At 43.8% G+C, this 16,583-nt stretch overlaps 1 protein-coding gene and 1 long non-coding RNA gene across 2 annotated transcripts in view; both read right to left on the bottom strand.

Annotated features, from left to right (window-relative positions):
* Window positions 1–2,383: 2,383 nt before the first annotated feature.
* Window positions 2,384–3,974, bottom strand: LOC116221499. The gene is made up of 2 exons (XR_006151753.1): window positions 3,817–3,974; window positions 2,384–3,782 (listed from the first exon to the last, which is right to left on the bottom strand). It is a non-coding gene; the product is annotated as an uncharacterized LOC116221499 (long non-coding RNA).
* Window positions 3,975–4,415: 441 nt separating this feature from the next.
* LOC122129257 (neurofibromin-like) overlaps window positions 4,416–16,583 on the bottom strand; it is a 66,217-nt gene continuing 54,049 nt past the window's right edge. Inside the window, 13 exon segments of the mRNA XM_042704244.1 lie at window positions 4,416–5,979; window positions 8,296–8,512; window positions 8,828–8,874; window positions 9,658–9,800; window positions 10,069–10,100; window positions 10,102–10,170; window positions 10,809–10,930; window positions 12,076–12,198; window positions 12,859–12,997; window positions 13,166–13,332; window positions 14,075–14,206; window positions 14,626–14,752; window positions 15,877–16,017. Of these exon segments, the coding sequence (XP_042560178.1) occupies window positions 5,837–5,979; window positions 8,296–8,512; window positions 8,828–8,874; window positions 9,658–9,800; window positions 10,069–10,100; window positions 10,102–10,170; window positions 10,809–10,930; window positions 12,076–12,198; window positions 12,859–12,997; window positions 13,166–13,332; window positions 14,075–14,206; window positions 14,626–14,752; window positions 15,877–16,017 (1,602 nt within the window). The 3' untranslated portion in view covers window positions 4,416–5,836.

Raw genomic sequence — 16,583 nt, forward strand, 5'->3', positions numbered from 1 at the left:
TACAGAATAAAGTTGTTGTCCAGGATGCTATGGACATTATTATTATGATTATTTTTTCAGCTCATTACATGAAGCCAAGACAGATTCTGAATCAGAAATAGTGAAAGGCATCACTCACTGACTTGCTTATTAATGGCAAATATATATGAGGATGGCAGGACTCTGAATAACAAATAACTTCCTTGACTTGCTACTTAATGGCTAGAAAGTGCTGAATTCCACATACTGTCCAGTGATTACCTTCATGCAAGAAGACTCAAGGGAAGAAGTTTAGGTTGATAATTTAAATTATAATAACTATTATTATTAAATAGTAATAATACTAACAGTAACAGTATAATACTGTTATGTATAACACTGCACATCTTATAGAGATGTAATAGTATTTTGTATCTAGAGACAACTGTAAAGAGAAATGATATTTCACCATGACTGACAGATACCATTTTTTCATGATGATTTGGTAGTGGACAGCGCATACATTTGAATACAGTGGATTGGTCTCTTCTGCAGTCATTTAATTGGGATAAACACAGGATATTCCGATGTAATCTAATAAAAGAATGAAAAAATACCCTACGTAACATTTCCCTTGTACTGTATATCATGAGGCATTTGCCAGACATGAGGTGGGCAGAAGTTGTTTTATTAGTGTGACATCTGTGAATGTAAAATAAGACGATGACACAACATATCATACAAAGAGAGTTCAGAGTTCACTGCTGTGTATTTCATATTAAAATGGCTGTTCTTCGGCTTTAGCTAATAACACAACGGAGTGATGTGATGGCTGCGATCATTAACAACACTATAATAATAATTATAATAATAATAACTATAACAATAATACCATTTGTATGTTTTACATATACAACAACTAGCTGCTTTACGAAAAGCAAAATAATACAATATATCATCACATGTATGTACAGAGTAGTAAATATATTTGATTTGTACACAAATATTTACAGAAGTGAAGCTTACACTGTTAACAAAAAGAAAATAAAAAACAAAGAAAAAAAATGAGACAATCTATCTTAAGTTTTGCATAACTTTCAAATGTGCCACATTCGAAGACATTACACACACACACACACACAGCCAATGCAAGATGTGACTATACATGCAACTTATGACTTCCCTTGAGGGCACTGATGCCCCGTTTACCTCAGCGGGGAAGAAACAAACCCTAAACCAGTAAGTATTTCCTTCAGTGATCCAAGAGACATTTCCCCCTATTAGTCTGCAAAGGTGTGCCAACCCTAAAGCTCAATCAGAATGATGGCCCTGATTAAAGTGTTTATGTACAGGTGGAAGGGTTAAGATAAGGCTGATGAATGAACCAAACTGATGTTGTCCATGTGGTGTTTCCGAGTCAATAATCATCCTGTAAAAGCATCCAGAGGCCTCAAACACCTCGGATTGAACAGCCCACTTTTGAGGCACCTCGGAGCTGTGGTGTTCAAACCGGGCTCTTTGCTTGTGGCTGGGATTTGCTAGCAACTAGCTTGGCTAATGACAAATTATGGCACCACCTGAAGACAAAACACAGACACAGGGTTGTGGAAGGGTTTGTTTGGTCTGTGTGTGTGTGTGTGTTTGTGTGTATGTGTATGACAAGGGGCCATCACAGAGAATTTTTTCTACTGCATGGTGGGCTCTGCCTAAAAGCTTGAGGATGACCACTCTGTCCGTTGCATGGTGTTAGTGTGCATCCTGGACTATGAAATTAGCAATAACAAAGACCAATGATCGCCATGGAAACCCCAAACAACCTGTCTAAAAGGCTGGCTTTGATCTTTCCCCATGGGAGCGGATCCCATTAGCTGGCCTATCTGGTTAGTAAGGACATGGTGAGATGGAGGGAGATACTGTCAGACTATTTGGTGTCGACTGGGACACCCAACAAAAGCTATATATTTATATGTGGTTTTTTTATGTGTACTTCATGTTAAACCTTCATGTTAGCACATTTTAAACACATGTTCTTTCATGGTTAGTACCACATAAATAGTAAGCCGACTTGAAAACCATTGCACACAGTTCAGCCTTAGCTTAGTTAAATCAGCCTTTTTTTACATTAACATTTGAGCTGCAGATCCTTACCAAGACATTCAAATGTACCCATGATATTTATTTATTTATTTGTGGCTTTAAGGAGGAACATGTCTGTTTATGTGGTTTCTTCACTGAAAGTGATTCTAACTCGTACTAGTCAGTGCAACTAGACCATATTTCCAACGTGTGACATTGTGTCTGTGAGAATCCCCCGCCCTCTGTCGCAGATGTTAAGCTTTGGTTTCAGGGACTCAGAAGTTAGAACATGATCACTTCTCTAATCTTTCACCAGTTTGGTTCTGTTGTTTCAGCCATTCCTGAAAGCTTGTTCTTTTATTTATTTTTATTCATTTTTTCCCCCTTCCCTTAGCATGCCCTCGTCACAAAAGCAGCTTCATCCACGCTCCCGATTCAAGTATTAAGAACAGAATGTGTAAACAAAAGCCAGGTTTTGTGTTTGACTTCATTTTGATCGGTTAATTTGATCTTCACACACACACACACACACACACGCCCAAGCGTGTGTAAGCCAATGAATAAACAAACGTGAAGACACTAAGTGCACAGTGCTCTTTCAGTGATGGTTTAGGGGCAGGCTGGCTAAAATGCTACAGAGAGATGAGAAGGTAGTTTAAGAGCCTCTGCTGATTGTTAGGAGAGTGCCTTCATTCTTCATTCTATTTGATTTTCACATCTATCTTGTACAATTAAATGTTTCCTTACACACACTTGTCTTTGCTTCATCAAATACCACCTTCAGCCTTCCTGTGACCATCCTCTTCCAATACCGTCATTTGTCTAAATACTACATTTCAACATGGCACAACAATGAAAATATACAAGAAATACAACTCAGAGAGAGAAAAGCTCCTGTCATTGGCACAGGCGTTACATATTTATGAGCAGTGACGTTCGGCACTGACGAAACCTAGTGAAAATCTCGGTTTGATCCATGCAACACGCACACCACTTGGACCCAAAGTTAGCTGCGACCGGGGAGTGAGGCCCTGTGATCAGCAGAGCAAACTGAAGCAGTGTAAGCCATCATCATCATCATCATCATCATTCTTCCATTCTGGCACAGGTACAAACACCTACACGTTGAGGTCTGGGTCATATCTAAGTCTACAAGATAAGGACAGGTAAATAACAACGAAGATAAATGAACAAAAACCAAAGCAAACAAACAAAAAGACGGCTCTACATCTCAGAGGTGTTTTTGTGTGTGTTCTCAACTCGTCTGATTTCTAGTTTGCTAGTGTAGACTAGTCTTTGGTGCAGCATTCCCGGGCTTCCTGTTTCATAGCGCTGGACTGAACCTAACCTCACGCTCATCACTTGTGTGTGTGTGTGTGTGTGTGTGTGTGTGTGTGTGTGTGTGTGAGCGAGCGAGTGTGTCGGGCGGACTTTTGAAGGAAGACGGACCTAACGCAGAGCAATGAGGGCACTGTCTTGCATACATGCTGAAGCACCTCCGTCTACAGTCTCCATGGCTGTCAACACTGACAGCGTTCTGTCCCAAATCACACCCTCGCTGCCTTCAGAGTGGTCTAAACCTCACACCCTCGCTGCCTTCAGAGTGGTCCAAACCTCACACCCTCGCTGCCTTCAGAGTGGTCTAAACCTCACACCCTCGCTGCCTTCAGTGGTCCAAACCTCACACCCTCACTGCCTTCAGAGTGGTCTAAACCTCACACCCTCGCTGCCTTCAGAGTGGTCCAAACCTCACACCCTCGCTGCCTTCAGAGTGGTCCAAACCTCACACCCTCTATTCTTCACTGAAAGATTCATTATAGGAGCGCATCACAATCCTCTTTGCACTTTGCCCCCTTTAGTCCTATGAACAGGGCAGTCAGCACTTAACAATTCTGAAGGACTATGTAATGCAGTTGGGTTGATACGTCTACGGCCCCCGCCCCCCCCCCCCCCCCCCCCCCACTTCAATCAGCCCAAGGCAATGACTATATACATAATAAATCGTTATGATGTAGTGTATTGATTTTTGTTTAATTTTTACTCCATTTTTTTCAAGAGGTATTCAATGTGTTTAGAATGTTTGGTATAAATACTGAGCTTTCTGCAGGCAGCGTGTAATTGCTGATTGTATAAGAGACTATCATAGGTTCTTTGTACAGATTTGAAGCTGTATGTACACTTTATGCAAACTGTTGCAGAGCAGTACCATGTCATATACCATATGGAAAGGCTTCCTTTTCTTCATTGTACAACATCTGAAAACCCTGGAAAAGGCACACAATGAATGAAAAATGTGTGTGTGTGTGTGTGTGCGCGTGTGTGTGTGGTGTGGTGTGTAATACAATAAGAGAATATGCCATGTGTGTGCATTTTAGTGTATCTGTGTGCCTTTCTCTCCCTCTGTGTGTGCGTGTATGTGCGTGTGTGTGTGTGTGTGTGTGTGTGTGTGTGTGTGATACAATGATAGAATCTGCCATCAAGTGAGTTCTGTTTCGCACACTTCACCTAATGACAGCGAGGCCTTTGGAGTCCTGGAAATAAGCTCCTCTGCTTGACATTGTGAGAGATGTGTCTGTCTGTCTGTCTTCTGTTCCCACACTCCCAGCGAGAGCTCCGGCAGGCCTCGGGGGGCGGCCCACAGACACCTCGCCACACTCAACCCTGCACCAACACGTGCACGCTCAACAGAATGGAAGCATTCAATCGATTCACTCGAAGGGTCAGCACAAAGTCGTTTTGAAGTCAGTTTTAGTCAGGACCACAGACTGTGACATCGTCGGGGCGGCGGCGGCCTCCTCCTCCTCCTCCTCCAGAGAGGAAGGGCCCTGTGGTCAGCACCAACGCAACTCGTGTGATATGAAAGACGGTCAGACACAGGCGGTCACGTCCTAAAAGCCTAAAGAGGCCCGTTGGTCCACCTTGGGGTCTCATCTCACGTGGGTGGACCTGGGTTCTCTGGGGGGCGGTGGTGGTGGTGGCGGTGGTGGTGGTGGTGCTTCGAAGGAATGACGGGGTCTTCACATCGAGGGTGACACCTCACGGCAAAGTCAGATGAAACACCTCCAGGCCACGTACCTGCTGGCCCTCCCCTCCTCCCCATCAGTAAGTCTCGGGTCTCACCCTGCCCCTCCTTCTTGTCCACAGTTCCATGTCCGTCGTCTTAAACTCTCAGGAAAGAAAATGTTCCCATTAAAGAAAAGAAGAAGTGTAATTTAAAAAAAAAAAAAAAAAAAAAAAATCACTGATGTGCAAATTGAAGAATACTTCCGTTCTAAAACAGAACACAGCAAACAACAGAAGAGGTAACGCAATGGCCGCCGTCTCCATGGTAACTGCGCCGTTTCAATGTTTCAGTGCACTCATTTAGTGTCAGATTACTTCAGATAACTTGGGTGTGTGTACCCACACACACACACACACACACACACACACACACACACACACACACACACACACACACACACACACACACACACACACACACACACACACACACACACACACCCCCTTAAAGAGACGCTTCCAGGTCATCCCAAAACATACCGAACACTGGACCCTTTTAGAAAAACAACATGAGAATCTGCTCCTGGTAGCTCTCCCAACAAATGTTGATCGCCAGGCGTCGTTAAGGACGTGGCGTCTAACCAAGGAGATGGAGACTGAAAAAAAGCCCAATCACAGGCGAAACCAGACAGCAGCTGGTCAGGTTAGCTAGACCACTGGTGTGGTGTGGTGTGGCGTAGAGGATCGGTGTTAAGACGGGCACACGTGCCCGGGCAGGGCGTCGGCGGCCGGGCACTCGTCACACCAGCTTCTTGATGCTGGAACGCTTGAAGCTGCCGGCGCTGCGTTGCTTCTGCACCTGACTGGCCGAACCGTGCCGCGCCCGGCTACCGCTGCCGTGGCCTGAGGTCGGAGACAGCTCCACGTTCTCCTTGTCGATGCCTGCTCACACACGGAGACACACACACACACACACAGAGAGTCACACACACACACACACACACACGTCAACCACAACCGGCGCATACACTGAAATTCATAAATAAACCTAGAAATAAACAGTTTTGAACTAAAAATGTACATATAGAACTTTTTTGTTTGTTTTGTTTTGTCTGATTTGTTCTGTCACTATAGCAACTACCCCAACAAACTGCCAAACTATGACAAGAGCTCAGCAGCAGGGGTAGATATTACACTCGCTGGCCTCATTCTTGGGTAGATATTACGCTTGCTGGCCTCATTCTGGGGTAGATATTACCCTCACTGGCCTCATTCTGGGGTAGATATTACATTCGCTGGCCTCATTCTGCCATGCTAACCATCTGCTAAACACAATCGTGAAAAAGGCTTTTATTATGGAGACAGAACTCTACTCTGCCTGTACTGTGACTCAGTTGCTACATACACCCACACACACACACAGTGTGTGTTTGGCAGTGACACTTTACACAAAGTCTCCGTCATGAGCGGAACATAAGCATGTCAGACAGACGAGGTGTGCAGTCAGGAGTGTCATGACATGCCGTTGCCGTCGGTGACATGCTTATGTCAGTCCCATGACTGAGGGCTCCAGTGAGGTGTGTGACAGGGGGTCAGGTGGGGGTCAGGTGGGTGTTTCTGAAGTACCTGGCCGGCCGAGGGGCGGGGCGAATACGGCGGACTTTGAGCAAGGCAGAGAGGCTTCGCACACACAGTGGGAAAGAGACAGGAGTGAGTGACCATGGCAACCCAAAAAGAGGAGTGACAAAAAGCAACATGATTAACAACCAAAAACAGAAAGAGAAACAGAAATTAAAATGATAATAATAAACTGGTGATCAAAAATCATGACAAACCCAATTCAACACTGGAAAAACTAAAAACACAAAACTAGGTCAGATATGCACGTGTACATGAGAAGAATGGGATTGGAGAGACTCATAATTATAAAGATAATTATAAAGATGAAAGAAGCAAATCACTCTAAACTTTGACTTTTTAAACTGATCCATTTGACACAGAGTTATAGAGCTGGTATATAGTTATAATAGAGTTATAGAATTGCTCTAGAGTTGTATTAGTTATAGAGTTGGCAGAAGGTGCAAGCCACTGCAGTGTGAATGGGCTTCACTAACAGAGCACTAGGAGAGGCAGGAGGGAGCTCACTGACTAGGCACCAGGAGAGGCACACAAGAAACACTCATACACTACACACTCACACACTACACTACTCACACACACACACACTACACGCTCACACACTACACACTCACACACTACACAGGATCAGTAGACCCCAAGAGACAGCGGACCCAAACCTGACAAGTTCATTCGTTCTCAGTCTTGCGTTACTAACACACCTCAGGGAATTCTATTCCAGTGGCGACTCAAAGGAAGTTTACAAAAGGGAGTTTATTTCAGTTTTGGGTGAACTGTCCCTTTAACACTCACAGTAATGATAGGTGTATAGAAACCAGCAATGAAGCAGATTTAGCCACTAACATGACAACTGCTAGACTGGCATTAATTACATGTAGGGGAAGGTAAGGGATCATCTATAAAGTACCTCACTTCCAGAAAAACAGAGGATAGCAATATTCACTGCAAACAGAGGAGCGTAAGAAATAAACAGATGAATGAAGAGAAAAAGCAAGAAGATTAGAGATGGTGGAAACGGGAAAACGGGGAGACAGTAATCATGCTACATGCTCCCATTACTGAAGAAGAGAGAGATAGAGAGATAGAGAGATAGAGTGATAGAGTGATAGAGAGTCTAGGTCCAGAAAGTGATAAATCCTATAAGTCATGTGACTAGGATCAATAACAGGACCAAGACCCACCCTGACTCTAGTATGGTTCATACACACACATAATGTATATGTAGGCAAACTACCATTCTATATTCAAACTGTTACGTGCAAATTGATCTGTGTGTGCCTGCACTGACTTTTCAGATATTCCCGGTGGAATGTTAAAAGGTATCTCAGTAACTATCTGTCAATAACATCAAACCTGCATGTGGGGACTAAGGTAACGGACATGCATTAGGCAAACATGTGGTACAGGGGTACAGAGATGGAAGTGACAAAGAGAAGCTAAGAGGAAAAGAGTGATTAAAAGAGATAGAGAATGTGAGTGCGTGTGTGTGTGTGTGTACGTGTTTGTGAGAGAGAGCGTGTGTGTGTGTGTGCGCGTGCGTGTGAGTGAGTGAGTGAGTGAGTGAGTGAGTGAGTGAGTGAGTGAGTGTGTGTGTGTGTGTGTGTGTGATTGCCCTCTGACCTGGTGCATGCTGCGAGGTGGCCAGCGAGGTCATGGAGTTGGACAGGTTGAGGTTGGCGGCGATGCTGAGCTGGCTCTGCACGGCGGGCGGGTAGGGCGAGGTGGGCGTCCGCAGCGCCTCTTCGCTCGCTTCCTCCTCGATGCCGGGCAGGTAGGAGTCGATCAGCGCGTCCAGGAACTTCACGATTAGCTCAGCGTAGTCTGGGATCTGGGTTTGCTAGGGACGGAGGAACAGCGGCCTTTAGGACCCATCACCAATACCACCCATATACATTTACACATCCATAATGTTCAAAGGTTCTATGCCCTCGTTTTCCACGAAAACATAAGAACAGGACTATATTTGACCATATTTCTATTAATTCTGCTATATTTCTTATTCAAAACTCGTTCCTTTTCATGGAAAACAAGGACATTTCTAAGAGAAGAATCACAATAAGATATGGATGATTTGCTTTGGTTAAATGTTGGCAGCGTTCAAGCACTGTGAAGTGAGGCGTGAATGAAACTGGGGTGAAGTAAAGGACAGTACCTTAGAGAAAGGCCCCGCAAACCTCCAGAGTCCATTAAAACCAAAACCTACAGGGAAGAGAGACACACACACACACACACACACACACACACAGACACACACACACACAGCCTTTATGATCAAATCTTTTTTTTCCTCCATCAAATGAAAGCCTTCAGTGTGTGTGTCTCTGGATGGATCAGAGTGGCTCCTTTGTTGCTGTTGTGTTTGGTTATCTGACCTTCACTGAGTCACATGGGGTTGTTTTTTTGGATGGATTTTGAAAAGCAACCTTGAGCTTCAAAAAGGTGTTTTATCAGAACACTGTTGTTGTTGTTATTTATTTATTTCTATTTGTAATACTTTCAAAGCTAAAGCAGGTCTCTGAAAGAGAGATAACGTGTGTTTGTGTGTTTGTGTGTGACCGAGAAAAAGAGAGCGAGAGAGAGAGAGAGTGCGAGTGCGAGTGCGAGTGTGTGTGTGTGTGTGTGTGTGTGTGTGTGTGTGTGTGTGTGTGTGTGTGTGTGTCTGACAGAGAGAGAGAGAGAGAGAGAGAATGTGTGTGAGAGATATGGTGAGTGAGAGAGTGTGTGTATGTGTGTGTCTGACAGAGATAGATAGAGAGGAAGTGTGTGTGTGTGAGAAAGAGGGTAAGTGAGAGAGAAAGAGTGAGTGTGTGTGTGAGGGTGTATGTATCCGTGTGAGACTGTGTGTGTTTGCCAGAGAGAGAGAGAGAGGTGTGTGTGAGAAAGACTGCATGTGTCTGTCAGCGAGAGAAAGAGAGAGAGAGATAGAGACAGACAGAGAGAGAGAGAGTGAGAGTGAGAGTGAGAGTGAGAGAGAGGTTTTACTTTGCAGGTATGAGGGCTGGTACTGAGGGGGCGACTCCTCGTGGTAAACTACGCTCTGGACGATCCCATGGACCGGGTTCAGGAGGTTGGGGTCTTGGCACATGGACAACAGCGTGTTGATCTTAGAGTCCAGCAAGTTGTGCCTGAAACCACAGGAATACATTAGCCATGAGGCAGACCAACTACCTCAGTACTCAAACAGCATGAAAACGCCACACAGCCCTGAAACTCATCTCCTCAGAGCTAGTGACTAACCCTTTAAGTGGTGCAAGCATTTCAAATGGGTAAATAACAAGCATATCATATGTGAGGGAAGCTCCAGTGCTGAGCTGTTCTTGAATACGGGGGGTTCAGTTTCTACAAAGTCCTCCTGTGGTTTCTCTGTGCCCAAGTAAATTATTAGAGACTTACACAACTGGAAAGACCTTTGGGAAGACAACGCTTGGCTTCTGCTAGGAATTCATAAAGGATCCTCTGGTCAAACTCATCTGTCGTGTTCTTCACCTGTGTGGCCTGTATTCGAAAAACAAAAGCCATCTTTACAAACATGGTTACCACCGCTAATAATGCTACAAATAGGACATCTTTATAAACATGGTTACCACCGCTAATAATAGTACAAATAGGACATCTTTATAAACATGGCAACCACCATAATAATAGTACAAATAGGACCTCTTTATAAACATGGCTACCACCTCATATAATGTACAAATAGGACATCTTTATAAACATGGCTACCACCACTAATAATGCTACAAATAGGACATCTTATAAACATGGCTACCACCACTAATAATGTTACAAATAGGACTTCTTTATAATCAAGGGCTACCACCGCTAATAATGTTACAAATAGGCCAATTTTCAAATGAAACGGGGGGCTGAAAAAAAGGAAATGGAGGAATTTACTCATTCACGGTTTAAATGTCACTGCTCACTAAGGAAGTGAAAGATATAAAATACTGAGGGGAAGTACAGAGAGAGGGAGAGAGAAACAGGGAGAAGAGAGAGATAGGGGTAGAGAAAGAAAGAGAGAGAGAGGGAGGGAGGGAGAAAGAGAGAGGGAGAGAAAGATATAGAGAGGGGGGAGAGGGAGAGAAATAGAGAGACAGAGGCTATGGTGAAAACAGAGACGTGATGTGACTGACCAGCACGGTGAGGAGCAGAGCCTGGATCTTGGGGTCGGTGAGGACCTCCTCGTCCAGCAGCACGTTGGACTCGGACACGGACACCTTCCTGAGCTGGTGGTGCTGGGACATCCGCTGGGGCTCTGTGGTGCACAGCAACGGCCAGAGTTAACACAACCAACTAACTAACTAACTAACTAACTAATTAGCTGACTAAATAACTAACTCCTCAGTTTGGTGCACAGCAACGGGCAGAGTTAGCACAACTAACTAACTAATTAGCTAACTAACTAACTCCTCAGTTTGGCACAAAGCAACGGGCAGAGTTAGCACAACTAACTAACTAATTAGCTAACTAACTAACTAACTCCTCAGTTTGGCACAAAGCAACGGGCAGAGTTAGCACAACTAACTAACTAAGTCATCAGGGTGAATCCATCATAACTGACGTTACTAAGGGTTTTATGAAAGGTATTATTGTACAGCTGCCAAGGTATTTATTATTAAGTTTCAGGCTTTATGACTAACTATACTTGGCCCTCGCTTGACATGGAACAAATGTCAATTTGTCTTGAGCTATGTGCTTCTCTGTGCTGTGGAGGTTGGACGGCAGCACACACTAGTGCTGGATAACATTATTCAAAAGTTGTTATTGACGGTTGCAATTATGGTGAAGCAATCCATTTACTGCAATCTCTGAGATACATCACACTGAAGGCCAATTTGTGTGTTGCCAAGGAGCCTTTCAAATACAGGGAAATTCAGTTGTTGGTGATGACATTGTTGCCAAGGAGCTTTCAAATACAGGGAAATTCAGTTGTTTGTGATGACATTTAAGGAAAACTTATTTGTGGCAGTCCCATGACAATATGAGAAGCATATGCAGCATCAATATATTATTTCCAGAAACTCTCAAGTCTTATAATGTTAGTACACACACTTTTAAAAAGCTTTTATTGATGGATTTGCCCATCTGTATACGGCATTACACATAGCAACTGGCTGATTTAATGTAACACTGTCAGTCTGTATACTGCATTTACACATAGCAAGTGGCTGATTTAACTATCGGAAATGGGCCATTTTTTAACGTAACTGTCCAAGTTGGCTTAGTGTTCAACACACTCCAACAGTCATTTCAACATGACTGTGCAATTCTTCTTTGTGCAAAACTATTGTGGAGGCAAAAACAAGGCATTGTCTGATTACTGTATTACAGACAAACTGCTTCACTGATCTTGAATGGAGAGCAGGAAGACTGATCAAGACAAACGCTTGACTGACTCACCCATCTCATAGTCGTTCTCTGCCACTCTCCGCATCTTTGGTGGCGTCGTGAGGCCAGCCTCCATCTCTGCCCTCTTTGGTGCCTTGGTGTCGGGCATCAGGTGGTCGAAACTCTTCCTGGTTCCTGAGGGGCCAGCATGCCAAAGATAAAGAGGGAGTAGAGTTTATCTGCATTAGACACGGATCACGTGCTTACAGAAGGATGGAAGAAACCTCTGAGATTTCTGGCTCTACAAGATAGTCTTCTATTCTTAAGAAGTAGTTATCTTATCTGGCAAGGTAGACAATCCCTTTCAAAGGGCTGTGCGTTCAGTTTCAGAAAACTGTAATTTATTTCACCTGTCTTTTCCCCCCCCGCAAAGCACTCTTATCCAAAGAGACATGTGATGGGTGCTTTATAGAGCCCAATGCTGAAACCCCCCCCAATGAAGAAGTGACACTGTCTATAGTATCAGTGTGTATGATTCCTGTCTATAGTATCAGTGTGTATGATTCCTGTCTATAGTATCAGTGTGTATGATTCCTGTCTATAGTATCAGTGTGTATGGTTCCTGTCTATAGTATCAGTGTGTATGATTCCTGTCTATAGTATCAGTGTGTATGATTCCTGTCTATAGTATCAGTGTGTATGATTCCTGTCTATAGTATCAGTGTGTATGATTCCTGTCTATAGTATCAGTGTGTATGATTCCTGTCTATAGTATCAGTGTGTATGATTCCTGTCTATAGTATCAGTTGAGTTCTCCTCTAAGTTCTCCTCCAAGTTCTCCTGAGTTGTGCTTACCCAGCAGCTTCTTGGTGTTGGCCTGCGAGGGCTGGCCCATGTCCAGGCTCAAGGACTTGCGAGTGCGGGGGCTGATCTGCCCCACCGTGGGGTAGTAGGCCGTCAGGTACCGGTCCGACACATTGGGCGATGCCCACGGCTGGTTCTCCGCAACGTCCTGAGACAGAAACAATGCCAGTAGACAAAGATGAACACAAAAAATGAAAACCAAAAGAAATCCATCATTTTTCCGTAGTAAACAAATAAACAAGTAAACAAATACAACCAGCATAAATGGAAGAAAGAATGAAGAGACCAGATGAGAAACAGAGTATTCATGAAGGGTCTGCTAACTCTTACCTGCAGCTGGGGTCATGTGATGCATATAGTACGTGTCCATGGGAATGTTCTCCATGGTGATTTCAGGGAGCAGCAGTGACTTCCTGTGTTTCAGGCGGCAGCGGCTACGCACTTCCTCGGAGACGGTGAGGAGAGCTGAGGAGCAGAGACACGAGAGCCACCATCAAATAACCTACTTCATTAACACCAGCACCTCCAGTCAAGGGCAGTCAATGGAAACCCTCAGCACACAGCACACGCACTTAACAATCAATAGGATTTCAATAGTGGGACTACAGCAGAGAGGCCACTGCAGAGGTCGTTTCTTCCCATTTGCTCATAAGTATTTAAATGGTGGGAGTATTTAAATGGTTTAAGTCATTAAAGGGGTAAGTACTTCAATTGTGTGTTTAAACAGTGCGAGTACTTAAATGGGGTCTTTAAACAGAGTCAGTATTTAAATGCTGTTTCATCACTGCAGCAGATAGGATGAGTTTCATCAGCACGTATGTTCTCACACAGTGAGTATTTAAGTGTTATAACTATTAAAACGCTGTTTCATCAGCACGTATGTTCTCACACAGAGTGAGTATTTAAGTGATATAACTATTAAAACGCTGTTTCATCACTACACTGGCATCACAGGCACTGCTGTTTTTTACACATCACCTCTTATTTATGTAAATGCTTAAAAGTATTTGAGCAGTGTAAATATGAATACAGTATATGTATTTAAATGAGTTTGAACAGTGTAAATATGAATACAGTATATGTATTTAAATGTGTTTGAACAGTGTAAATATGAATACAGTATATGTATTTAGATGCCGTTTCATCATTACAGCAGAGGGGGGCGCTGTGGAGCTGTGAGTTTCCTCTCTCCTCCACTTTTCCTCACCTGCCAGGTAAGCCACACTCTGGGTGTTCACCTCGAACCGGTCACACTGCCGGTGTTTCCCCACCAGCCCGAGCAGTGTGTGCAGGATACGGACGGTGCGCGCCACCGTGTTTGGAGAGGGGTGCCTGTAGCCTGGATGAAGCATTACGATTATTCACACAGCTTGGAAGTGTCATAGGAATACATTTACACAAAATGGATGTTTTCCAATATAGAGATTATGTGAAAATAAATTAAAAATAAAATAAAAGGACTCAAATCTGAATCAAAACTGGTCTGTCTGTCTGTCTGTCTGTCTGTCTGTCTGTCTGTCTGTCTGTCTGTCTGTCTGTCTGTCTCTGTCTGTCTGTCTGTCTGTCTGTCTGTCTGTCTGTCTCCCAATCCAGATTTAAATAATCTCAATGACAGCTCCAAGATTAGTGTTGCTCCAAACGCCTAGGTGTGAGGCTTAATGTACAGTATCAAAATAATGCAACGCAATGCTACATATTGTCAATCTGCCTAGGTATATAGTTATAACACAAAATGTCACCAGCTTCGTCACAGCTCACCTTTCAACAGGTGTCCTACGAGCGCAAAGTTGAAGTTAGAGTTGAAGTTGAGGCCCACGAAGTGGTCCATCTGCTTGCACTGCCACTCCAGAGGTTTCCGGATCTCCATGAAGACCTCCTCAGGGCTCTGCAGAGGGAGCAGGCGGAGGAAGGGGAGGAAGAGGAAGAGGAGAGGCACACCTCGTCAGAGCAGCAGAGTAGAGAGGGAGGATTTACAAACAGAGCTGTGTTTCTGTGGGCTGATGGCGAGGTTTTTGTTTAGAGCTTGTGGTCGGTCGTCAGCCCAAGGGACTATGCAGGCAACATGTTGCTAACAGACGCCCCGAGTTTAATGTCACCTGCATATCCATACATTTCAGGCATTCATTAAGGCCCCTGCCAATTATGAAACTGGGAGAAAAGACCGGACGGCCTCCTTTTGTGTTCCTTTCTCTGAAGCGCTACTCAACCCCTCTTCAACTGCCTAGAAGACATTAGGTTGTAGATGGGTAATAGCTTCCTGAAAAGCTTAATGAAAACAAGACAGAATTATGATCTTTGGTTCCTCTAAATCTTAAATCAACTTTTACTGCTGTTGGTGCTAAATTATGTAATAGTCTCCCATTACATATCAGATCTGCTGCCTGCAAAGGGACCTCTAAAGCTAGACTAAAAACGTACTTTCACACACTTGCATTTCCTGGGTTTTAATTTGGCGCTGTGCTGCTCTTATTGCATTTGAGTCCCATCTGAGGTGGTGTTTCTATTTGTGCTTTTAGATCAAACTGAGAATTTGGTCAAGTATATTTAAAAAAAGAGAATTATTGTGTTTTACCTTATTAGTGCTTTTATTTGTTTAATGTATCTATTTTTATGGTTGTTTTTATTTGTATTTATTTATTTTCCATTTTTATTTATTCTAACTTGCTGGTCTTACTCTTACTTTTTATTCCTTTTACATTTATTCAATGCTACTTGTCTTAGTTGTTCATTTCCTTTTATTTATTTAAATTTTTATCAATGTTTTTACCTCAACTGTAAAACCCTTTGGTATGACTTCTGTTGCTGTGCTACACAAATAAAGTTGACCTGACTTGACTACTCCATCATACCTATGCATGTTCACCCGTGTCTAAATATAGGATCCGCTAATGAGCAGAAACTCTAAAGATGCTTTACACAGAACTGGGGGGAACTTTCTCTCTATGAGGTTTCACTCTGAGTCTCGTCTCTCCAGGCAGGCCTTCTGGGGGGTGGGGGGTGGTTGAGTACCTTGTCGTCGAACACGCGCATGCTGTCGAGCGTGTGGAGGTTCTGCTCCAGCAGAGCGGTGCCGGCCGAGTACAGGTTCACCTCATCCAGCTGCAGAACCGCCACGGCCACCCAGAACAAAGCCTTGTGCATGGGGGAGTCCTGAAGGCACACACACACACACACACACACACACACACACACACACACACACACACACACACACACACACAGACACACACACAGAGACACAGACACAGACAGTCAAGCATGTATGTCCAAAGAGCTTAAAAGGGGAACTTCAGCAGGAGATACGCTATAATACAGGAAACATACATTTCAACATACATACAAACATATACTTCTTCAGACTATATTTCAGCCGACACTAGTGGAGTTCATGCACTGATGATAACCACAACTAGCCAATAATTCATTTTGCTGTAAATCACTGGTAAAAAATATAAATCTTGCAGGTTTTAAAAATGGTGCTTGTTGTCGTCTTCCACTCACGTCGCTTTTAACGAATAAGCGCAAACCACCACTGCAAGCACCACCCAGCAGTTTCAGGGTCGCACAGAAGCCCCCGAGTATGTCCCGCCGCCCCCCTTCCCGAAAACAGCCCTGAAAGAAGTCCTACACGAGCCCAGTACTTTATTCAGAAAAACACTTTACATACCTACTTCATATTTAGCCAAGAATTAAGGTGAGTAATTGGCCGACTCTCA

This window comes from Clupea harengus, unplaced genomic scaffold (assembly GCF_900700415.2).
Source record: "Clupea harengus unplaced genomic scaffold, Ch_v2.0.2, whole genome shotgun sequence".
Classification (NCBI taxonomy): Eukaryota; Metazoa; Chordata; class Actinopteri; order Clupeiformes; family Clupeidae; genus Clupea; species Clupea harengus.